A 25,278-nucleotide genomic window follows, 5' to 3' on the forward strand; every position below is an offset into this window, starting at 1 on the left:
TTGAGTACAGGTCAGCCTTGTGCACCGCTCCCCTCTACGGAGGGTACAGCTTGGTCTGGGAGCTCATTCCCACATCCTTCATATCAGCTCTAGGGTAAATCAGCGTCACTGAGACGCCCTATCTCTGGAAGCAGCACCCAGAGCTGCGCAGACAGAGGCCAAGCAGTACCTGCAGTCTGACCACAAGCGTGCACCAACAGTTCAAATAATCTTTATCACCTCTTCCCGTTCCAGTTTGGGTGATAATTTCTACAACTTAAGAATGTGACAGAGTAAAAAGACAAAAGAGATTTTTAAAAAAAGCCAAACCACAAACCCAAAGCAGCAGAGTAGCTCTCACTGACTAACGGGGCTACACTGACACAGCTCCATCTGTGCAGGGCTGTTAATGTTTAACCAACGGCGCCTCTACCAAATTTCTGACTGTGTGTCATTTCTCACAAGTAGAATTTCCATCTCCCTACTAAGAAAGATCACATCTCTTCGTGTGTTTCCTATGAAACAAGCAGCACAAACTGTTTTGGGTTACTCTGATCAGGCTTGGTGGTGACCACATAAGAGCCCTGAATATACATTACCTGAAAACGAGCAAGGGTGAATCTGGTGCAGCCACTCATCATATGATGTTTCCAAATGAAAACACCTCATGAGTTACTCATTTGCACACTGATCTTTAAAACTTTAAAAACCTAAGCATAAAAAGACACTGCAAAAATAGCTCTCATTTACTATTACACTATTGCTTGGGATGAAACACATTCACCTTATAAAAATCAGTTACCTTATAACAATCAGCTATTTGGTTCTCGTGATAAAAATGGATTAATATTTCTCAAAAAATCAAATTTTATTTGTACTTTCTTTCAGAAAAAGGCCAGACTCTTCAAAATACTCTGGAACTTGAAAGTATATGATGGATTAGAAAACTGTGACAAACAAGCATTTGTACGCAAATGTAGGTGTAACTACAGACAGTTAAAGTAGTAAACATTGAAGCTGAGTATCAGTTAACACCACTTGTGTATCTGCCAGTAAATCATCTCCTTCAGGAACAAATCCCCCTTACTACAAACAAACAGTAAAGTCAGACTAAAGCCACCAGACTTGATCCCTTCCCCAGAAGGATCTCTGGCAGTGCCCTCCGGTCAGCGTGTTTTAGCAGCTCCATTTCAGGTAGGAATTAAAAATGGTTTGCACTGAAATAATTCCTAGTAACACATCACTGGAATGGAAATAAATGTGACCCATCCCAGCAAGCATACAAAAGCAGCTGTGGGAAAAGATGCGGGACAACACAACGTCAAGAGAAGCAACAGGCAAGGCTGAACATGACATTTTCAGTAGCACTCAGACTTACTCCCAGCCAATCTCAACACCGTGGCCATTCAAACTCACAGGAAACCAACTTGCCACCCCCTCTCCCTATTTAAAAAACCAAACCAAAAACCCCAAACCACCCCCTCCCACCTGAGCACAACCACTGTCAGAAAGAGAAACACGTTGCTATAGCAGAAAGCACACCATTGCACACTGAATTCACTCCAAGGGCTCACACTAACAGCCCACAATCCACAGCAGCCACGATGTACAGTTCACTGTTTCTCATCTCCCAGTTGCATTTACTCACTGTAAGACTATGAGTAGACTTTGTGTGCAAATTTGTAGTGTTCATAATTTGTCTGCACAGCTCAGAGAATGTGTTCTCCTGGCTTTACTTCAGACCAGAGGTGCAGACTCCATGGTTGAAAGGCTAAAACCAGCTTGTCCAGCCCCCTTCGAGACCACAGCTCAAATACTCTACCATGCACAGCTCTTCCAACAGACCTCCAACAGGACTGGAAACTGTATTTCCTACGAGCCCTGAGGGCTACAGGAGTATTCCCCACTGGCATTTTAGCAGCAGCTAACTCCAGCAGAAACATAGAGCAAGAGCCTACTGGGCTCAGCAAACTGCTGCTGAGCTCCTACAGAGCGGCAGAAAGGGGACAGAGCAGAGCTTGGGATGGAGGCCAGGGAGTGCAGGAACTTGAACGGGAAGGGGCCAGGAGGGCACCACTACGGAACAACTTACTCTATGGAGGACAGTGCAGCCCTCAGGAAAGTTTCTTCTCTTTAAGCATCAGTTATAAATGGTACCAGGCACAGCAAGAAGAGTGTGGTCCCAGCTCAGTAACTGTCCAAGCTTTGTGACAGCACTGAAGTTTTAGCCACAAACAGAAGTCAGTCTTTGTAATTTGCATCATGAAAGGAACTCTATAAACACTTCCATCTGCCTCTTTCAGCTCCTCTTTCTCCCATTTACCTGCTGAATTACTAAACACTCTGTGTTTGCAAAGCTTTGGGTCAGCTGCTTGACCCACGGACAGCAGCACTTTGCATACTGCAACATACCTCTGCAGGCAGCAGATCTCCATCAGAGCGCGATGCTCAGAGCAGCTGGAAGATAACTTTATTTCATAGACCAAAACATATTCCTGTTGACATTCTAGTCCTCAAACACAAGAATCTATCAGCCTCAACAGTACAGAGCATCTGCAGCATCCCCGTGAGAAGGCTAATGTTATTTCTCAAGTTACATGGCACTGGACCTCCTTCCCGGTACGAGTTAATGGCTTTCCTTACAGCTGTCCACAGTAACCTCGAGGCTCCTGGTTTCACATCATGAATATGAGACATGATCCTGAGCATAATCAGAACGATGCCAGAATGACAGCGTCTTCACCTCACCTACAAACACCTTCTTTATGGAAGCACACATAACCACAAAGGATCGTAATAAATGCAGCCAACAGTACTCTATATGTTGATTTGTTTCCATTACATTAAGCTCTGACCTGCACTTTCTAAGACTCTGGATGTTTAACTAACTGCAGTCCCACTGAGTGCCACATCGGTTCTTCTCACGAGCATCTTACACCCTTTTTAACCTGCTTCTCCATCAAAGGCAGAAGTGTAAGATTATGCCCACTGGCATTCAACAACTCAATAACATTCCTGGAGCACTGACCTGAATAATACATTTCATAGATGATTTTTGGAAAAATCTATTTCCAAGGACTGCTCTGAAGGAGCTTACCTTGTTTTTATGCAGAGAGCAAGTACCCAGTCAGTCACTGCACAAGCAGCTATTTTATTCACAAAGATAATGTTTATCAAAGACGTGATCCATAAGAGCTTTCACAGAATTAACTGGCTTTATTTCTTACTTAATTGATCCCATATAAAAAAGTAAAAAAGGGCACTGTTTCCATATTCTATACTGAGTTTCACAACCTGTGCAGTGATTTCCCCACACAGAGACTTTTGCTGCCTTCCCTAGACAAGACCCATACGATAAACCGATAACTCAAGGACTAGCATCACCTCCCTCATTAATCTTTATTCTCCCACAGAGATGCTAAAGCAGAGATTATTGCTGCCTTATTAGATCGGAGTGCCTAGGTGTGACCTTACTGTTATTTACCAAGCGACTGGAAACAGTCTAAGAAATGCCCACTGTGCATCCACTGGCCCAAGCTCCAAACTGCCAGAGTAACAGAAAGAACCCCCGAAGGTGAGGGGCGGGTGAGCGCTGCAGGCATACCTGGTACAGACAATGGCACACACTGCGAAGCTGCGGTGGGAACTCCGAGGAAGAATTAATGATTGCATGAAAAAACTTTTCTGTCATTTGCAAGAGACTCCGCTGGTTCTCCTCAAGGCTTTCTGTAGGCTCCAGCCTGAAACAGACCCACACATGTATGACCAGCAGTCACATACAGCATACCAGCTGTGCTCAGTGTTTGGCAGTAACCTCATTTCCCAGGTAAATATAAATCCTGGGGAAACAGTCACAATCTTTTGCACAGAAGTTTCCAATCAGATTATAAACCACGTAAGTTACAAATATAAGGTCATTTAAGATGCAGTAACAGACAGACAGCTGTAAGCGGGGTTCTCTCACGCCATTCCAGACAAGAGACATGCATACAGAATTCCAACTGGTAATTGCATTATCAGTTTGATGATGGTTTCTCTGAAAGGAATTTTTGAGGCAGACAGATATTTGAGAGCTGAGCTACCAACAGGAAGGCCTGTCTTTTGGGAAGCATGCTGCTTTTGGCTGGGATATAGCTCATTTTCTTCATGATAGCTGGCATGGGGCCGTGTTTTGGATTTGCACTGAAAACAGTGTTGATAACCCAGGAATCTGTTCTACTGAGCAGTGCTTACACATGCTGGGGGTGCACAGCAAATTGGAGGGGCCGTGGCTGAGAGACCTGACCCCAAAGACCAAAGGGACATCCCATCCCACCGTGCTCAGCATTTAAAGCTGAGGGAAGAAAGGGACATTGGGGGTGACAGTATATGTCTTCCCAAGTGGCGCCCTGTTTTCCTGGGGATGGCTGAACACCTGCCTGCCTGCTGATGGGAAGTGGGAATGAACTCCTTGGTTCACTGTGCTTGTGCGCAGCCTTTGCTTTACCTAGGGAATTGTCTTTACCTCAACCCAGGAGTTCTCACTTTTACCCTCCTGATTCTGTCCCCCATCCCACCAGGGGAGTGAGCGAGCGGCTGCGTGGTGCTTAGCTGACGGCTGGGGTTAAGCCACAACAGTAAGCTATTTAAAAGACAAATAAAGTCCTTCCAAGAGTTAGAGATACTTCAAAGCAATAGAACTGCTACCATACCCAAGTCTCAAAGGGATATAAGAGAAATCAAAGCAAAAGTTACACACAACATGCACGCATTCCATCTCGCTTCTGTAATTAATTCAATGACCTAAAGCAGATGCTTTCTGGTACTCCTGGAAATCCCCACATTAGTGGCCTACATAAAAGTACGAAGCAGCAAAGCAGGAGAAGAGGTCCTGCAAGAGCTCTCTACCTTCCTTACTCTCTCAGGGCTTAGAGGACATGCAGCAAAACTCATCTTGCTGTGTTGGACAGCTCTGTACAATTCTCCTGCGTATAAGGATTGCAGATACAATTAATGTGTCTGGTAAAGTGAGGAGTGCAAAAGTATGAAAGTATGAGAAAAATTATTCGCAATAAGGAAAAAGAAATCCCATTATATTTATAGTGACTGGGAATCATGTTTCCAAAGCAATACATTTGCCCCCCCTCCTTGAATCTCAAACCTTGTGGGATCCACCTCAAAGCTAACATGCTGCCATTCAGGGGATGTGATCACAGTCCTTAATAAAGGTTCCAAAAGCTTCTGCAAATATGTAGCACCATATACCTGTGTAGAAAGAAAATCAGAACAGGTGGCCAGATTAACAGTGCAATTCACAGGAACATGCCAAAATTCTTGAAGTGTTAGCCTGAAAACATTTGATTTGCTTTGGCATATGCCAGATTTCTGTAAGGTTGGTGTTTCTGTATTTGTCTCACTCCTGAAACATATCTGTGATCAAATTTCTACAAGTATTTTTATTAATTTCCAATTCTGGGAAAACTATAGGTCACTTCAATAAGCACAATAACCAGATGGGACTCTGCCTTGCCACACAGTGACTCAACACCCCACCTCTGTTTCTATAGTACTACTCAACTTCTTACACTGAAATGGAAGTGGAAACAAGACCTTAGAACCTGTCTCCCCATTTTTTAAACTGTCCTTTACAAACCAACCATGAGGAACAGCCTTCAAGCTGGTACTAGTCACCAAAGCACTGATGTAACCAAACTAGTCAGAACTTTGAAGAGCCCTACTATGACCGAAGATTCTTTAGGAAAGGACTTTTAAGTTAGCTCCAACTTTTCCACAGGTTGCGCTGTTTGTGTTTTGAGAAACTAATATCCTGTGTGGAAACCCACATATCTTGCAAATTTTTTGTTCCTGTGACCAGTTTTCTTCTTTACAATGAGGAATGCACAGAGTAGGGAAGCTGAAACATCTATTGCTGTGGAAACTTTCAAGACTGCAAGCTCAAGCCTAACTGGTTGAGTCATGACATCTTGGCAAAAGGTTAGGTCCAGGAGGACTTGTATTTTTAGTTGGACCTGAGTAGAAGGGATCTACAAGAATTATTTCATCAAATATTAAAACATTAGAAGCAAATCTCCCTGAACTTAACAGATGGGGGAGCTGAGACTACCTTAGGCAACTCTGTACTATTTTCATCTAATCCAATTGCTCAGACATTTAACACCACAGACTGATGTTTTTGTAGTTTTATATTACCAAACTTTTCCTGTTATTGATCTGTAGCAGAGAGAAAGATTAGATAATATACCTTAAAACAGAAAGTCATTATTTTACTGGCTAAGCTGTTTCCTCGGAAGAGCGTCTGCATGGAATCTGCTAGTTCAACTTCCTTTGAAAACATATTCCAGAGTAGCTGGTAGAGCAAGTGTCGGGAATCAAAGAGTGTGACCAGGACACGAGCTAGCTCATCCTTGAAAGAAGCAATGAAATGTTAATCTGACTAGCAGTGAGCCAAAGCAAGCACACAAAAAAGAATAATTACAAAAAACCACCACCAAGCAGCTTGTACTAAAGCTTTAACTTTGCTAGTCTTGCATGTAAATACCTAACTAAGCATACACAACCTCTCTATACATCTTTCCTACACTATTACTTGTCTCAAACACTGCCTCGTGCTATCCAGTCATACCCATTCCCAACAGAATAAGCAGTTACTCTGCTGTATAACAATGCCCAATTCATCTTGCTAAAATCTAGGGGAGCAAATACCGTTCTGTTCATCTGCATTACAGCACACCACTCTAACAAGCAACCAGCCCCAACAGATACATTTATTACAATAATGATATGTAAAATTATCCCTAGATATTAACTAAAACTCTACTACAAACACGCAGCAATAATCAAGATCTCTGACAAGGAGACTCAGGACACTTCTCAAGCATGTACTAGGAAAGGCTACCTGCCATGCACAGTGGGGCTAATCTCCCTTTGGCAGACTGTCATTACACCCTTCACATTTGCTCTAATCCTTATTTCAAGTCTTAATATTTTCAAAAATGTAGGAAATAAAATGCATGAATCAACTTACCCACTGAGAACAAGGCACCACATTGGCTAAAGCCATAGCAATAGGAAGCTCCCCCTGATCACCCATCATTGTAACCAACTCCACCAATCTCTCAAACCGATCTGCTAGCACTGTTTCTGCTAACGTATCAAATTCTGTTCCCTGCTGCAGAATTTTGGTGAGGACTTCCATAAACGTAGCTCTTGTTTGGAGGTCTTTATGATAGCCCAAGCCTGATTAAAAAAACCCAGAACTACTAAGGAAGATGTAAAAATAAATTCAATACCAATGTCTTCATTATGTATTCATTTATGCACAGTTATCTCTAACTACTTTACCTATTGAGTGCATCAGACCGCTGTCCACGTTGGCGTTGAGTAGGTTGGACATGGCCAGGACGGTGCAGTGCCGGAGGGAAGCCAGTCTGCGAGACATCCCGCGCTTCCTGCCGCCTGTCTGTGCGTTTTCATCTTCCACTTCACTACAGTCATTTAGAAGGTTCATGAACAGTGTGAAATACCTAAAGAAAAAAGGCTTGAGTAAGACAGATTCTGCAAGAGCAGCCACCTGAAAAGATCTGCATACACTAACAGCAACGAGCCTCCCAAGAACACTCATTAACTGCCCCAAGAAATGTTTCTTGTAGTACTATCCAATCCTCCCAGTGTGTTGTAACAACCAGAAGGTTGTCTGAAAACGTGTCTCAAACCAAGCAAGTGAACTTCACAGGTGTTCCTTTACAAACAGGTATCTTGAAAGAGATTTTGAGTTTCATGGATTAAAATATGATACAAAGCAAGTCAATCCCTCAAGTGGGATTGGCAGAAACAAACCCAAAATCTGTAAGTTTTTTCTAAATGGAAATGTTTCCATAACACTAGGAGGCATAGATTTGTTAAGTGGGATATATAAAAGGTAACTGCTGTTTGAATATAAAATTACTTCTGCTAGAAGAAAAAACAGAGTTTGTAATAAAAGTTATACGGTCCCTCTCCCTACTTAGACTCAGCATATAGAAAAACAGTTAAAAGTCACTATTTACTTAAGAAATAATTGAGATTTTGCTTCCATCAGCTCAACACCATCTCCTTCCTCTGGCTGTAGGGGAAGCCCAGCAAGGAGAGAGACCACAGCTTCCATACTTGCTTGGTCCAAATCTCTGAAAAATGAAATTTTAAGCAGCTGTGAGTCAGTTCAGCAGAATTAGTATCCTCTTCCCCTTGACAGTTTGCCCATCGGTACCAAGACCCTTTTCTTATCATCTAATGGCAGTTGAAGAGAATCTATTTTGTTAAAGAAAGTCATTCTAATGAAGTTCTGACCCTCTGCAAAATCACTATTGTGTGTGTGGTCCAGGTTCCAGCAATACATCTAATAGGAACAACTACAAACCAAACATGTCACTAAAACCCCACAAGAGTTTCATGTGAATTCAGCACTTCAATGTTTGGGGATTATGTTCTTCAGAACATACCACAGGGAGATACAGCTCTGTCAAATGAGGTCCCTTCCAACCTGGTATCCCATGACACGATTCAAATAAAACGTTCAATGCTCATGCTCAGCCAGGAAAGCTATTTAAATAGACTGAGTTTGAGTCTTTTTAAAAAAAAGCCAAACCAAACCAACCTGAACAACACTGCCCCCCCAGAGCCAGATCAGTTACACACTACACATTGAACAGAATTCTGCTGTTGCTCACCAAAACTTCAGTTTCCGGTTTTGTTGGGGTTGTGGTGGTGTTGTTTGGGTTTTTTCCCCTTAAGATTACTACTGCTAAAGGAAGTCCACATGAGCCAGCTCATCTGCAGGTATCAAACGTCACCTGGAACACTGTCAGCACCTTTAGGAACAGCTCAGGGTATTCCTCCTTACCTTGTCAAGCATTTCACATCCTCGTCGGTTGCTTGATTCGATGTCCCCATGACCCAGTCTGTCAGATACTCCACCATTTTGTTCCTATTATGAGTAGATACAATGCTTTAGCTTTGGGGGTTTTGGTTCCCTCAGACACACACACTCACTACCATTGGCATTCCTAACCCTTGCAAATTCAGGGTAGGAATGATTTAAACCACCACACGCTGCAGATGAACTGATTTTCTCATTGCACCACATAGTACCTCAGACTGTACCACACACAACTTTTTTACACGTATTTGCTCTCCCCACAATCCAAATACAATTTTAATGCAGCACCAGGCTCTAAATTATTCTGAGTACTATCCCAGACAGGAGTACTATCCCAGGAATATTGGTGTGGGTTTGGGTTTATTTTTTAAAAGAATGTAACCAAATAACATCATGTTTTTCAACATTAGGCCACCCTAGGAGTTATACAGTGCAATAGTTACCTAAATTTCATTTCTTGGCAAAATGAAAGGTCATCTCTCCTCTCCATCATCACTTCTACTAACTGGCACAGCTTAGTTTTTATCTGAATTGCATGTACCAGATTCCCTAGCACACGCACATACCTGAAGAGAAAGCAGAAAGAGGCATTAAGTACTTCATGCTACTTCACATGGCCAAGCCCATGCAGGGGACAGATGTTTTCAGCTCCAGACTGGAACCCACACGCCGTCTGACCCCACAGACTTGCGTTGGCCAGTGTTGGGGCTGCCTTTGTCTGTTTTTTCCAAGTAAGCCAGCCCTTCTATCGGCTGAAGACTAGCACCAAACCTCTTCTGGCCCAAGTTTTCACTTAATATAAAACTGAAGAGAAATTTGCCCTTCAGCTGGCTTTTAACCAGTAATACCATGGTACAGACAAGACACCAGGGATGCCTACAAGAACAGAGCCGAGCTATGGAATGGTTACTTCCTAAAAAAAGAAGTCACCCTCCATCAGCGTGCTCTATGCAAAGCATAAATGATCTGCACCATTACTGAAGCTGACAGGACCATAAAGGAGGAAGGGCAGTAAATGAACTGCTGCTTCTCCATGGATGCAAGCAGAAAAGATACAAACTGGAAGGATCCACCTCACTTCTTAAACACATTACTTTGGATAGGAACATCAACTGGATTTCTTACCTAACCAGATTTAGCATCATCGTCTCAATACTGGCTTGTCCAAGATGCTCTGAGCTCCCCTCTGTATGATTGTCAAGCAAATTCTTCATTATAGCAATTGTTTGCTCTACAAATTGTGTGTTGGTGTCAGTCAACAAAACCTACAGGAAGAAAACTGACAGTCTTAGTTCTTTACATGCAAGAGGAAAAAAGAGTATCTAATACACTGCAGTATTCCCAAAATCTAATGGACAGGAGTTTTTCTAGTTATCACTTAGCCAAATGAATTCCAGTATATGTCAAGATTAAATAAGTCAATACTACCAGCCACAACGATTCTGAGAACATTCACACAGATTCTGTACTCAAGTTCACTAAGAATTCAAGAATGTTTTCAACTACTCGATGTTAAACATAGCCTGGAATCACAAATACAGTAATCATTAATGCATGCTGTCAAATACAATCACAATGCTTGCAGATCTTTTGTAAACAGGTATCAAATTCAATTACCAATGTGAAAGACAAGACTGGTGCTTTTTATTAAGACACAAAAGCGAAGGACTAGATTGACACATTACCTGTCCTTGAGAATCAAAAAACTTGCTGATGGTATTCTTCAGTTTGTTAAACAGCATCGGATAAAGTGCTGGACTCAACTCCAAACCCACCAGATCTTTAATATTAGTCCGTATCTGAAGTCCCACCTTCTCATGGTTACAGACCATCAGAGTCAATAATCGGTCGATGAATTTGCTCACAGGAGTCTCTGTGTTCCCCTCAGTGGACACCATGGATATCATGGAGCCCTTACGCTCATTGACAGGGCCCATGGGTGGGCTGTAGGTCGCTAACCCTGCATTGCTACGATGCTGCAGGCACACTCCTCCCAGGGCACACAGGAACCCGGTCATGTTGATCCACTCCTGAAGGGAATCGGTGTCAGACAGGTCTATGGAGCCTCCCCCACTCACGTGTGACATTCGTCTCTTAACAATGGTTTTATGAAGACTTTCAGCGACCTGAAAAAGAAGAGCTGAAGGTGAAACCTCTTCAACTAAACACGACTAACAGAGAGACATCAGAATTGGAAAGTCTCCTAGAACACATCCTGCCACTCACAATTCCACTCTCACGACTTTTTGCAGACTCTCCTGCACAGTTCACAGGGGCACTGCTGTGAGAAGCTGAGAAAGCCAGGCTAAGGACTGACAGGGGCTGCCCTGTCAATTCCCTGCTCTGTACCAGGATAAGACACATTAAAATCATGACAGCCAGGGGTTCGCTTAAAAACTTGCACTGAAAGGGATTTCATCATTTCTTTAGTAGGATTCCAGATTTTTCACTTTTTTTAATATTTCAGCTTCCATCTTCCTTACAGCAATTTATGCCAAATCACTTGGTCTCTTACTAAGCACAGAGGACAGCTATTACCACTATTTTTCTGGAACACTTTCATGGAGTTTAGGTTTTCCTATAGAACTAATTTTCTAGATTAAAATGCATTAAATAAATAAGCTTTAACAGTTATTCTGAACTTTTTAAGGGTTGAACCTATGGAAAAAGTCGTAGTCACCTGCCCATCTTCCATTTTGGTCTTGGGATAGTTAAGGATTAGTTTTGTAGCTTGTTCCCATTTTGCATGTGTATCCTCCCAGGCCTAAAATAAGATATAGCAAGATTTAACTTCAAAACTACTTGTACCAACAGTATTTTCTGTTTTCAAAAAAAAACAGGCATGGAAAGAGTAAGTAAGTTCAGAAGCAAGCTTACCTCTGTGTTGCCTGCAGTTGGATGTTCAATGCGTCTTAGTAATGCCATCACTCTTTTCTGAAGAGCTGCTCTCCCTACAAAGGGGCACAGAACATTTAACCAATTTTTTTTAAAACCCATCTCAAACATGAGATCTTTGAAAGCAATTATAAAAGTAACTGAGAAACATATCCCCTTAAGGTATTCAGAAAGGTGTTCTTGTTACGCTTTAGAATCCTCATCAACTCAATCACCCAAATTCTCTGTTCTTCCTAGGAGTTCCAATTATTAAGATATTTCAGTGAAAGCAGGAATACCAATCAAATCAATAATCTCAATCTGTTTAAAGAGCTTAATCACAGTCATATTCTACAGGTAGAAAGTTATTTTACAGACTGATTGCTCTTACCTGTTGACATCATATTGCTAACAGATGCAAACTCCATGAAAGTGTTGTAGTTTGGCAAAAAATTATGCACGGAGACTTCATCCACTCCACACCTGATGTCTGCCTCCTCACAGAGGTGGCGGAAGCAGGACATTGCCACAAGGACTGCCTCAATGTCCGGGCTCCACAAAAACATGTATAAGGCAACTTCCAATTTTGTCTGGGCTTGGCGACAAATTGGTGTTCCACTGCATCCTGCTGTACTTTCCTTGGGAAACAGAGAATTCCAAATTCACTTGGGAATACAGCAATTTCATTAACATTTAGTCTTAGCCACATTGGTTTTTAAACCCACTTTTATTCCAGCAGGAACAAGTAATCCTAAACAAGATCAGAGCTCATATGCTGCTGCACAATCACAGTGCCTAAGAACCTGCTCCTCTCCTAAGGATAACCACGTACGTAGGAAAATCTTACTGACACCAGGGAAGTTTCTATTAAAAAACAAAATTAAAGTTTTGACTTATAATAAATATCCTCTTCATTTTTCCCCTTCAGCTAGAATTAAAACTAGGCTTGAGAAACTTGTCTGTCAAAGGGCATACCTTACTGAAATGCTTGATTTTATAATCCTTCATGGTACGTTTAAACTGCATGAGATACGTTACAAAGTGAGAACTCAGATTTATTAACAGCAGCCTTGTGTCTAGGGATGCTAGGTGCAGTCCTAAGAAAAAAATATTCACCAACATTTTACCTTGAAAAGGGTGTGACTGAAACACCATTATTAACCAGTATATTAGATACACAGGATAACGTGGAATACAGATGTCTTCTCCTCAGAAATAATCAATTTTTTTTAATTACTCTCAAAGTAAATTCATTTCTACTTGCACACAAGTTTTAAAAAGAATTATTATTATATATTTCTTACCATGGAAGAATTCCCTTTCCCTTTCCTGAGGGTAGCTCCTGGAGTACAGCGTATCATCTCCTCGTGGTCAAGAGAGATCTGACTTGTTCCACCTCCAGAGGCATCGTAGAGGAAGAGGAGGTGGCAGGAACTCCTATCTGATTGCTACAAAGGGGTGAACAAAAATAATAAATCGACTTATTTTTTTTAAAAGGATCAAAAGGGCAGATGTCAGGAAGGCAAAAAAAGCCGTTCAGCATTTACACAGCACTGTTCACACTGGTGCCCTCAGGGCTTCATAGAGTTACCTACGCTAACGGTATCTCTGAATGCTATTTCCCTTGAAGGTATCTGGATGGTTATCTCCAAACCCATCACCTTGAGGTAAGCATGAGATGATGCCTTTTCCTCCCTTCCTAAGAGCCTCCCAAAAGCCCTATAGGCTTCTCAGGCTTATTCCACAGAATACTTACAAGCATAATTACATCTAAATTATAATTATGTTTTAGTCTAAAAAGGCCAAGCTCACAAGTACTGTAGGTTTTATTCTGTATGTTTTACATTTGATTAGAAAAGCAGGAACTGAGATCGTGAAGCAGAGCTCCAATGACAACTATTAACATTCTCTGATCCTGTAATTAATGAACATCCAAGCACTACGTGGAAGCAGATTTTTAAACTACTCTTTAACTGGTAGGAGAACAATGACGTTAAGCACACTTTCTATCTGAAGGACAGTAATTTCCACTTAAAGGCCAAATGTAAATGTCTCCCTGAATTCATGGAAAGCCAGAATGCCAATGGTTTTCAGCTGCAACATGTGGAATTAGATTTTACAAAAATGTATAAAACTACCAAAGGAAAAAACCTACTACTCAGCATCATTACAGACAAGAAGTAGTGTCCATCAGTTACAGATCTATTGAAGCTGAAGAGTCATTTAAAGATAAAAAGCAGTGTTTAAGCTTGCTATATACTACACATAAGACAGGATCCTTCTCATATTAGCTCAGCTACTTTCAGGTCAGACATAAAAAGCAGAAGCCCTTTATTTTTTATAGTAGATATTTATTTCAAAAAGTAATACAGCAAGTCTGGTTTGAATTCTACCAAGTAGAGCATTGCAATGTGTGTCTGGCTTTGAAAGTCTTGTGAGGTTATCGGAAAGCAGCAAGTCAGAATTCTAGGACTCGCATGAAAACGAGATCCAAGAAGAATCTTTACTTCATCCATGAAGAAGTGTATTTTATCACAACTTACTTTCCCTTTTTCTCACCTTGCAGACTATTTTCGTTTGCATTAGGCAAATAGCTATCAGGCCCCAGGTTTCTGTGAAACACACATTTTCCAGGCAAGGAAAACAACCGGTGTAGCTAAAATAAGAAAAACAAATCCTAAACCTAAACTTTGGTTAACAATTCTAATCAAGGATGCCTCACAAAGCACCAGAGAGAGGAAATCAGAAAACATAAGTATGTGTGTAGCTATCAAATCTCTCTCCATCATAAAAATAACCTGGTAAATGGAGTGGCAAAACAGAGGGCAATTCATTTTAATGATCCTAACAGAGAGATGTTAGCATTCACTTACTTTGTTTTTTAGAAGAAATTTATTCCTACAGATGAGAATCTCTCGCAGCCACTTGAGGATTTCTGTACTGCTGAGCATCTGGTGACTCGTTAGCTTCTTGCAGATACAAAAAAGCATTTGTGAACTGCAGCAAAATGAAATTCAGCATTAGCTTTATAATCTAGTAACAAAACTTTTGAAGATATCGTTTATTTTACATAGAAATATGCAATTATCACAAATATCCTACACTGGTATCATCCTTTATAATGTGTAACACAAGATGGGTGTGTACTTTAAAGGACAAGGTCTCCTCTGACCCTTCCCACCACCCAGCTGGCCTCTGTAGCTCCCTAGAGGAAGTTAAGTGATTTGGGCACTAGTCAGCAGTCCAGATGCTGGGGCTGAGGGTCTGAAGTCCTCCCTTGATCCACAGAACAGATACAGCACAGACAGTGGCAGTAGAAGTTTACCTACACTGCTCTGACAACGTGTCTCAACTCTGCTCTGGAAGGAACACATCTACGGATGTTCCTTCTTCATATCCATTCAGGCCTCACACTCGCTGTTAAAACTGCCAAAGGGTCCAAATTAGTGTCAATTTTAATGGGTTTTCCCCCAGCCTGAACAGACCACAGACTCACTTCTCCTGTGTGCAATTACAGTAATGAGTTTCAGCTACTGGTAGGGCTCAGCCCCAAGCCTATCCCAGAACAAGCCCCTCGAGCCACGCTGAGTAGCCATGCAGGCAATCTGTTGATGCAGCTGAGAGTGTTCCTCCTAGACTGTTGTTGCCTCTCTCCTGAAACAAATATCTGTACCAATTCAGATTAGATCACCAAATCGTTCTTTTTAAAATTGCTTAGCTCAAGAAATTCTTAGAAATCCGAGTTTACAGGTTCCTATTTTTTGTCTAGTGTCTTCTATAATTCAGAGGTTTTTGGAACTTCATTTCCCTTAATATTCTCCAAGAAATCAACTGCAACAGCTGCTGTGAAGTTATAAAAAGCAAGATGACTTTAATGACTAGAAGTTCTTTAAATATACAGGAAAGAGAAATGGCAATCTCAGGGCAGGGCAAAGTACTCCCTTCTCTAGGTGAGGGCTTCAGAGTCAAATCAGCAAATCCATGTGTCTAGAATTGCTTAGCATTACCCTCCCTCAGCACCAAAACATAAACCAGAAATTAAACAGAAAGTAAACAGTGGAATAAGCTGGAAAAGTCTCTAACTTTTCAAACAATCATTTCCACATCTTAACATCAGGCTGAAGAGGATCATTAATAAAGTCAGAAAAATGTTTGTTAAACTCATTTAGTATAAAGAAGATAAAATGTTTTCATGAACACACATAAGAATTTTGACAGCAGATTCATGCCAATGTTGCACAGGTTTCCCAAAATATCCACACCTATTTCAAGAGAGAAGACAAATCAAACCAGACAGTTCTCCAATTACAGAAGTTAACTTACATACCTGATTTCCCAGAATGTTTCTATGGGCGCATCAGGATTCCACAAGTCAATGCTGTCTAACTGGTGAAGAACTAGCAAGGCCTAATTCAAAACAAGGTCGTTTCACTTAAAGGCAGAAAGGTAAAAAGTACATCCGCAGAGAAACAGGTGCAAGCCCACAGTAATGACATTGCTTTAAAATCCCACAGTAATTACACTGCTTTAAAGCCAACAACAGATATAAAAAAGTAACTTTGGCAAGTTGTCAGCTTCTTCAAAGCTGTCAGGAAGAAGGTTTCAGTAGCTGTTAGGTGTCCAACCCACCCCTCCCACACACACACAGAGCCTCCTCCAATTCACAGCGGGTACCAGACCAGCCACCACACCAGGCAGGTTTCTTACAGCCACTGAGAAATCCCCAAGAGAAAGGACAAGCTTAACAGTGCTCTCTGCCAGGTGGAACAGAGGAACCTCCAACCCCTATCTGATCACCACCAGGGATGAACAAACCACATGGAGAGGCGCAGGGCTGTATGAACTGCTTTTTAAATTTCCTCACAGGCCTCTCCCGTAAAGCTTTCAGTGCAGGAGGCATTTAGAAAAAAATCAAAACCAAACTCTGAGACAGAGAACTTCATGGCTAATCAATACTCAGCGCTTCTACAAAAGCCTTGCTTTGCTTGTGTCTGATCACCTGGCACAGGGAACACTGACCCCTTACCTCCATGGCTTCTTGTGCTATGTCCGGCATGCTGGATTGTGGAACAAGTTGTACGAGGCCTGTAATTAATTCAGCCGTGCTACCTTGTGTCTCAGGCCCTTGCTTCCTTGGATTCTAAACAGCAGAAAGTAAACCAAGTTTAAGTGGTTAAACTCTGCAATGACTGCCCATGTTACTGACCGCTACAGCAGTGCTTCTGTAGGGACACTAAGGGGATTGCTGGATCTTTATTAATAGAGCACCTCATTTCTTTTCACACTACAATACCCCTTGCACATTGTATCTTTGACAGGACTGAAATATTTTTCAATTAAACAATGAACAGACCTGAGAAAATGGAAGATCTAGGGGTGCATCTGCCTTCCTACTCATTGAAATGATGACTAATTTCCCTTGCCTTATTTTAGTTTTCTTCTATTCCCCTCTCCTTCCCCGCTACGCCCCCTCCAGAGTTAGAGAGCTTTATGCTTTCATCATGCTGCTCTGGGTCTGTAAAACTTCTTGCAGTTTCTTTTTGGCTTTGCCTTTTGCCTTTGAAAGAACAGAATCATTATGACCAGAGAAAAGAACAAGCAGGGAAGTCTCCTATGGGCCGGGTTTATGGTTTTTATTTTTCTTCATCTAGTAGCTTCAAAAGTTCACCTTACTATGAATGGATAGCACGATATACTTACACACAGCAAAAGCTTGGGATCAGCATGGATCAGTTTTACCAAAGATAACAGTAAGAACTTGTAGCTTCTGGTTTCCAGATCAGTAGGTTTTTCTTTAAATTTAAGGCTTGTCATTTTCTCTTTAAACGTAAGACTCTGATGGAAGGAAAAGTCACAGTCATTGTCAGTAGGGTAGTCTACACAGTAGTTGCAATTAAACATCTTATGAATTGTATTGCTTTTACCATCTATAATTCATGAACGTTCATATTAAATTCACTCAAATATAGTCATGTGCCTTCTCAAAAAAACCCTTTTACATATGCAGTGCTATCACTTTATTACATCTTTAAAGTTTACTTAGGAATTGATTTAGTGAGCTGCATGTGGACATAAGAAAACGTTTTTACATAAGACAAACTGTGGCAAAAGAAAATGGATAAAAGGACTAATAAGAGCTTAGAGATATTTTCTCTACTCTAAGAAATAAAAAATAAATGTTTCCAAGTAATCTTGGATACATGAGAGTGCAGGGATTTTTTTTTCCAAAGGCAAACCAGTCTATTTTCTGCCATAATCACAGTCCAGGTGATGGCATTTTCATCCATACAGCCCCTGAAAAATGCACCTTTCTGTCTGCACAAGGTACAGAGCATTGCCTAAAGAAAATACAAACATTAATCTATCTTCATCTGAGAAAAATCAGTAAACTGCTTCTGCACCAGTCACCTTCCAGATGGACAAGGAGGGCATTTTAGGGTGTATACTGGGAGTTCACATTCTACTTTGGCTCCAGTGTGAGCTGTACTGTGTCCTACCACTACTGGGTATCACTGAACAAAGTCACACACAAGTGAAATACGTGTAGTATGGATGCAACTGGTGGTAAGAATCTCAAAGACTGAGTTTATGCTTCCATCCTACAGTGTACATGACCCTCCAAAGCGATCGCCCTCCTGTATGGTGAACAACTCTAGCTTCCTCATATCTACAAAAATAACTGGGGCACATACTAAAGTTTGTGAAAAATATTGTGTGTGTGTGTGTATCTTTATACACAACCACACTTCGAAACCCATATCTCCAAAGACATGTGAACTGGCATTAACTAGTCCCCAGTACATCCAAGACAAAGTATTTTCATCTCTCTCCAGTAAGTTTAGAGAATTTATATATTCATAAATTCTGATCTTCCATCAGCAAGGATTAAGCCAGACTTTCTGCTCCCAGCTACCAAAATAGTTAAGAAACAGTGACTCGGATGGAAAAACTGCCACTGTGGCTATTGAATGCAAGACAGTACACAAGACTATACTCAGGTTTTAAATGGTTTTGTCTATGTTGTTATTTGCAAAGATCTCAAACAATAACAAACTTATTTTTCATTTTTCACTAAATTTACATGTTTTAAACAAAAAAAAAATAGCTTGAAATCATCCTCAGGGCAACTCAAGGTGAGATATGACATGGGATAATTAAATTCTTGTCAAATTTAGAATCTCATACTATTTCACCAGATAGTGTGAAAATACACAGAATAATATTCACTACATGGAAAAGCATCTGATCTGCAAACTGACACCACAGAGATGGAGTAACTATTGCTGTGCTGAGCCTTAGTCTGCTGAATTTAGGGAATTGGGAGGGAAGGCACATGGCAAAACCAGTTGATGTACTTCTGCACAGCTATTTATTTATTTCACACAATCAAGACTGAAGGCTATGAAGATGGGGACGTGGCTGCTCTCTGCAAATACATCAGGGGGATAAAGACCAGTTTGAAGCTAACAGACAATACTGGAACAAGGATAAATGGGGAGGGATAAGTTAGATATAAATAAGTTTAGGCTGGAAATTCAAAAACCACTCTAACCACCAGCACAGGGGAGTCTGGAACAGCCTCGTGATAGAAAAGTCAGGGGCAGAAAGAAAAGAACAGAACCAACAAAAAGCCTTTCCTTCTAGCTTGACTGGCAGAGAGAGGCGATGCCCGGGGCTCGCCAAGCTGAGAGCTGCTTCCTCCAGGGAGACAGGCTACCGCTGGCACCCCAGGTGACGTGACTGCAGTGGTAACTATGCACAGAAAAGGCCGAGTAAGGGAAGGCTTTTCTGCGGTAGTTACAACGGGTCATACTTACAGCAACAGAGGCCCACTGCCATGCAAAACAGTGACTGGTTGGCGTCTGACCATGTGAGCGACAGCAGCCAATAAGAACGGAAAATAAGAAGCAGAAGACAAAGCACCACCAATCAATGTCAGAGTTGCCGTTACAACGCCCCTGCTGTTTTCTCAACAGATGAATAGATACATGTAAAAAGCAAGTTAAACACGTTGTAGCTTTCAACCAAAGGTATTTTGATCATTTGCATTCATTTGAGTAAGCCCAATAGGAACATGGTCACGTATCATTTTAGGCCTTCTGCTAAACCAACCAACCGACTCCCCTTGGCGCGTCGGAAGTCCTCAATGGGAAGTTCAGGTGATGCAGCTGCATGCGAACTCACTAAAAGAATTTGGATTCACTACAAAGCTGAATTTACTCATGACTTTTTCCAAGACAACCAAGAAGACTGACTTTATTTCATAATGCTTGAAAAAGCTTTTACTTTGTTGCTGTCACCAAGACCAAACAGTCAACTTGCTCAACAGAAAGCAAGCGAGACAAATGAAGAGAAGAGATTCTCATGCCAATCATGGTAAAAGCATTGCAGCTTTAAGAAGTTATCTTCACATGCAGAATGCTTTTTGTTTTCAGGTTAAACAAGAACGGACATACTACCTAGCTATTCACACAGCAAGAAAGCTTAAAATGAACAGTTAGCCACGGAGGACAGTTACAGAAGAAATACTGCTATGTTGCCAGTTTACAAGCAGCATGAAAGCCAAGAAACATACATTGCTAACTGCCTAGAAACAGTCAACACACCAAAACCTGCAAAGTTTACAGAGCATGTATGGCTCTCTGTTGCTTTTTGAACTGCAATGTTCTCCCCGCCCCCCTCTAGTTTCCAGTCTAAAGTTAATGAATGAAAAAGCTGGAATGAAGTGAAGAGGCAGGAAAAACAACAGGTTTGTGTTTTAAGGGGTTCTTCCGAAGCCTTACCGGAGTCATGCGAATAGCCGGGTGCGCCCCGCAGCCCTGGATGGCTTTGTGAAGCGTCTCGCTGAACATGCTGCGCAGCTCCACGGAATGGCAGTACACAGCATCGATCTTGGGCCACCAGTCCAGTGCAGACTGGAATGGAAACACAGGAACAGCTCAAATGGGAAATGGGTAAGATACAAGCGAAACTGTGAGTTATTTCAGGCCTCAAAGTCACCAAAGCTGTGTGTAACTAACTGTGTAAAATACTGATGTGTAAAGGTATTACCCCTATGCTCATTTTGCATTCTCATCATAAAACCTGTGATGTTTAACTAAGCTCTAACAGAAGCAATCCTTCCAACTGGCTGCTCAATGCATTAGCCTTCTTTCTGGACAAGCACAAACTCTTAAACCAGAAATGCAGGAAGCCACAGCTTACTGAATGCTAGCAGTAATGCTACAAAAGAAAGATTGTGATACACTAAAAATTGAAAATTGGTATTTTAAGCACTCAATAATATCTGAAAAGCTGTGTTACTCCACCACAGACACACTGACACATCTACATGGGCATTTTCTCCCCTATTTCTCAAAGTATCTAATAATTAAAAAAAAACCCCAGAGTTTTCATTCAAATGAAAATATTGTGTAAATTAAGTAATAAAGTTAAATAAGTTGAGCTGATTGCTCAACACTGATTCTCAGGAAAGTATTTCTGACAGTTAAAGTTGTATTTTAGCAACTTAAAATACAATTAAAAAAATTCACAACTGCACGAACTTTCAAAATATTTTTGGGATTTGTCATTTACTACAGTTTTACACTACCCTTATCAGCAAGCAACTCTTGCTGCATGGATACAGGCAACAAGGTTGGTCTACTATTCAAATTGGATTTAATAGCAGCTATCGATCCGAACAGCAGCCACAGATTGCTGGGCCGATTAAACACTTTCAGAACTTACATTTGTGATTATTCGGTGGAGCGAATTTACCAGTACGTAATGAAACGTTGATGGGGAGTTCTGTGCCAAGCAGATCTACAATAAAAACACATCAAAGCCACTTAGGAACATCTCTGCCTTTGCCCTCTTTCTTACCACACTGACTAACATGCTGGAGCTGTTTTATTAAATCGACAAAGCTGTCAAATCTAAACAAGAGGAAGAGTAATCAGCTAAGAGAAGAGTTATAAAAACACGTGGGGATTTATCACTAAGGGATATTTATACAGTTGGACATATTTATGAGCTTCCAGCTGCTGTCAGCTCATCTTTTATGAACGTGAGGTCATCAATAGTACATGGAGAATGACTTACCAGTAAGCAGCATTCTCACCTTAAAGTGTTGGTTATTGTGAGGGTTTATGCGGAAGCAGGATACTAAGCAGTCAATCATCAGGTCTACATCTGCGTTTTGATTGCCTCTTGAAAAAGGTTTGCTTGGATTAAACAGCAAATTCTATGTATTTAAAAAAACACACATAAATATATACATCAGATAAAAAGATTATTCTTGTTTGCTTTCAATACAAACAATACACTGAAGAAATGTATTCAATTAAGGAGAAATTGGAAGTTTAATTCAGTGTTTTAGAATTCAAATTTCTTCACTGCAATTGGGAAACATTGAGATATTTATTTTTACCTTCAGATCTACCACCATGGACTGAACTAGCAGGAAAATGACAGAATTATCTTCCCAGTTGATGTAGGTAGATGCTTTGCAGAGTTTAACACAAGCAATAGCAGCACTTTCAGTCAGCTGTCTGCTCCCACTGTGGCCTGCGAGCGCTTTCCTGAGATTGTCCAGGAACAGCTTCTGCAGAATTCAAACCGGGAACAGTTATAACCAGTAACCTGTGGTCAGGTTTTGTAGATCTTTAAATACTAAAGCCAAACAATATTGCAGCTTCTGATCTGAAATCACAGATACTGGGATTGCAAAAACAACTTGATGTGGCATTTGGGAGAAACATTCCGTTTACTGAAGATGTTATTCTGAATGATCTGGGACAGTCAGGATGGCACAAAGACAGGGGATCATTTACTCTCAACTGTAACATTTGCAGCCACATCAAATTCAACATCAGCTACAGGTACTGTGGGGGACACAGCGCATGCACTGCAGCACCCCAGCACAACGCAACACAAACCAGCTGGAAGCAAGGCTGTTGCTACTGGAGGAAGGCAAAGGAAATCACAATGCTGGGATTCACATCTCCAAGGAGATGTAAAAGTTCTGAATCAGGACATACTATCTGTATGAATTACTGGCAGTGGAAGAACATATGTTAGGTGAGAACTTGAAAAGGGCGCAGAAACATACATATGGAATTGTGAAGTGCTTTGTGGGCAGGAAAGAAAATAAAATAGCCCTCAAACACTGAACATGAAAAACCAAACATCCTCTAGCAATCAGAACCAGAATTCAAATACTTCTCTTACCTTGTTCATTTTAGTTTCCTCTACCACATCCTTTGCGATATCTTGGATTATCTCTGGACACAGGACCAGGAGTATGATCTGCAGTGGCCAAACTGCTGCTTTACGTTTTGTGCTTTCAGCAAAGCCATCCACTAAATCAAACAACTTCTCTGCACAATCTGCATAAAACATAACCCCAAGCTCATTACCGACTTTAATTATGAAAAAATAAAGAACAGATCTAAAAAAAGCAGAGGGATAGCTCCATCTACACAGAATAAAGTTCTGTCCTGCACATGGCTGGTAGGCTACCGGGGATAACGGTCTCAGCCCAGCTAACGACATGGTTTGTGTGACAGATTAAACCTGCCTCTTTTTTGATTAGAGACAAACACAGGTGACATTCCCAAAGGGATTTTTTCTGTATCAAGATGAAAAATATATATTTAAAGAGTTTCCACTTTGTGGGATTTATTTCTTTGTTTTCCAAGCCACAAAATTAATTTCTTTAAAAAGCAAGTCAGGAGAGAGAAGAGAGCACGATGATGTATCTTTGGCTGCCCTGAGAAAGATTGACAGAAACTTGTTTTTTACTTGCAGGCTACACAAGAAGCAAAGAGGGCACAAAATGCAAGTGAATCTGGGGATCTCTGAGAAACAACTCTGGAACACTGGATCATTCGTTATGCCTTACCAGCCATATCAGTCTGTGGTGTTTGATAGAGCTTTGTGAATTCATCAGGATAGTTTTCCACCCAGTTCCAAAATGCCTGCAGATAATGCAAAACACTGTTACATTCCAGAGCTTAAAAATATTTTCTTCTGAATTAAGTATTTAAATGAAGAGAGATTTTACTCTTTTTTTCTAATGACCTGACATTTCTTGCAGAACACAGATGTGCTGAAGGGATGCACCAACTTCAATTTTATAATAAATTACTGAACTGCAACCATTCCAGTATCAGAGAAAGTCTGCAAATAAGCAGTGAATCAAAAGATAAAATACTTACCTTTTCAAGACTGTTGATAACAGCTAACTGGGCTACTTTCTTAAGGGCTTTAAACTTGAATACAGTCTCTGTAAAACAAACCAACACAGAATATAAAAGATTTCTGAAGTGCAAAGCGGTTTCTAAACCATTGGTGTTTTTAAATACATGATTTGGAGTAAAACACAGCAGTAGAGAGATAGGTACCAGTACACTTGTGCCATCTCTACCTAGCCATCTTCAGATAAAGGTATTTCAAGACACAGGCTCAAACCATACCTTGCAAGAGTCGTTTTAGTTTTGAACAATCCACACTGATGTACTGTAGAAGTTCAATATCGTGAACATCAGCATTATCTTCTGAACAAACAGTCAGTTCCTGTAATCTAAAAATAGACAAAGTAAACTAACTTCTCAAGTAGATTATGTGGGACAGGTATGAACTCATTTGAATAGCAAGGGAATCTTATATGGTCTCTTTGTATAATATGATCCTCAGATAAAGCTTTGCAGTTTTAGAAATGAAAAATGGATCTTGCATGATTCGGAGTAATAATATTATAGGCTTAATCCATCCTCACACTGAAAATGGATCTAGAAACAATCAGCGGTCAGTCTTACAAGATACCATCTGGCAGCAGTCCGTTCATGCCCGAAAACTGCCCAAATCCTTTCGTATCTACCACACTGAGGCAGCAATGTTGGCATCTTTTCATCTGGATGTTACCCGAATGGAATCGTGGCACCTTCACGAAGGATGAAGTTTAAGCACACCAGCATCTTTTCACACTTTTGTATCAGGTTTACTAAACATCTCACCAGATACTAAGCCACTAATAACTAAATCATGTGTTCTCACAAACTAAAGATTGCCCTATCTCGTTCCAAAGCTACAGATGTGCTTTAGACATGGAATGTGATTTCTAGTACTACACACAAAAGCAGTTCTTCATTTCTTCAACGCCAGGGAAACTTAACGGCCCTCGCTGGGAATGGGAAGGTCCCCACTGCTGTGCTTTTCGTGCCAAAAATCCCCCAGCTGCTGAACAAGGCCTAGAAATATGCTTAAACAGGAAGCACAGGTCAAAAGATCAGCAATGCTAACTGTCGGCAAGCTGACCCCTGTGGAGATCAGCAACAATCGGTCAAATATTTAACTGTTTATGGACAAGCCATCTCGAAGTGAAAAACAGGTTAGGGAAACAGCACCATGCTCCAGCTCAAACAGCTCATGAGAAGGGCTCTAGCACTTGACTGCTGAAGCATGCTACAGACATACAAATAAATATAAATCCATGGACCAGATTCAAAGTCTGTAAAAAAAAAAATCAT

General features: G+C 41.0%; 1 protein-coding gene across 2 annotated transcripts in view; it reads right to left on the bottom strand.

Moving 5' to 3' along the window:
* NF1 (neurofibromin 1) overlaps positions 1–25,278 on the bottom strand; it is a gene marked incomplete at both ends in the record, with an annotated part of 87,875 nt that overhangs the window by 47,502 nt on the left and 15,095 nt on the right. For both annotated transcript variants that reach the window (XM_084272852.1, XM_084272851.1), the window contains 26 exons: positions 3,584–3,719; positions 5,120–5,223; positions 6,221–6,382; positions 7,004–7,215; positions 7,321–7,502; positions 8,025–8,141; positions 8,858–8,941; positions 9,337–9,459; positions 10,019–10,158; positions 10,579–11,019; positions 11,574–11,657; positions 11,771–11,844; positions 12,159–12,405; positions 13,072–13,215; positions 14,641–14,764; positions 16,095–16,174; positions 16,794–16,907; positions 17,468–17,602; positions 20,551–20,682; positions 21,497–21,571; positions 21,870–21,992; positions 22,179–22,352; positions 22,979–23,136; positions 23,652–23,727; positions 23,968–24,035; positions 24,226–24,332. In XM_084272852.1, the coding sequence (XP_084128978.1) occupies positions 3,584–3,719; positions 5,120–5,223; positions 6,221–6,382; positions 7,004–7,215; positions 7,321–7,502; positions 8,025–8,141; positions 8,858–8,941; positions 9,337–9,459; positions 10,019–10,158; positions 10,579–11,019; positions 11,574–11,657; positions 11,771–11,844; positions 12,159–12,405; positions 13,072–13,215; positions 14,641–14,764; positions 16,095–16,174; positions 16,794–16,907; positions 17,468–17,602; positions 20,551–20,682; positions 21,497–21,571; positions 21,870–21,992; positions 22,179–22,352; positions 22,979–23,136; positions 23,652–23,727; positions 23,968–24,035; positions 24,226–24,332 (3,616 nt within the window). The remainder of the gene's footprint in view (positions 1–3,583; positions 3,720–5,119; positions 5,224–6,220; positions 6,383–7,003; positions 7,216–7,320; positions 7,503–8,024; positions 8,142–8,857; positions 8,942–9,336; positions 9,460–10,018; positions 10,159–10,578; positions 11,020–11,573; positions 11,658–11,770; positions 11,845–12,158; positions 12,406–13,071; positions 13,216–14,640; positions 14,765–16,094; positions 16,175–16,793; positions 16,908–17,467; positions 17,603–20,550; positions 20,683–21,496; positions 21,572–21,869; positions 21,993–22,178; positions 22,353–22,978; positions 23,137–23,651; positions 23,728–23,967; positions 24,036–24,225; positions 24,333–25,278) is intronic.

This window comes from Gallinula chloropus (assembly GCF_964237585.1).
Source record: "Gallinula chloropus genome assembly, chromosome: 19".
NCBI lineage: Eukaryota > Metazoa > Chordata > Aves > Gruiformes > Rallidae > Gallinula > Gallinula chloropus.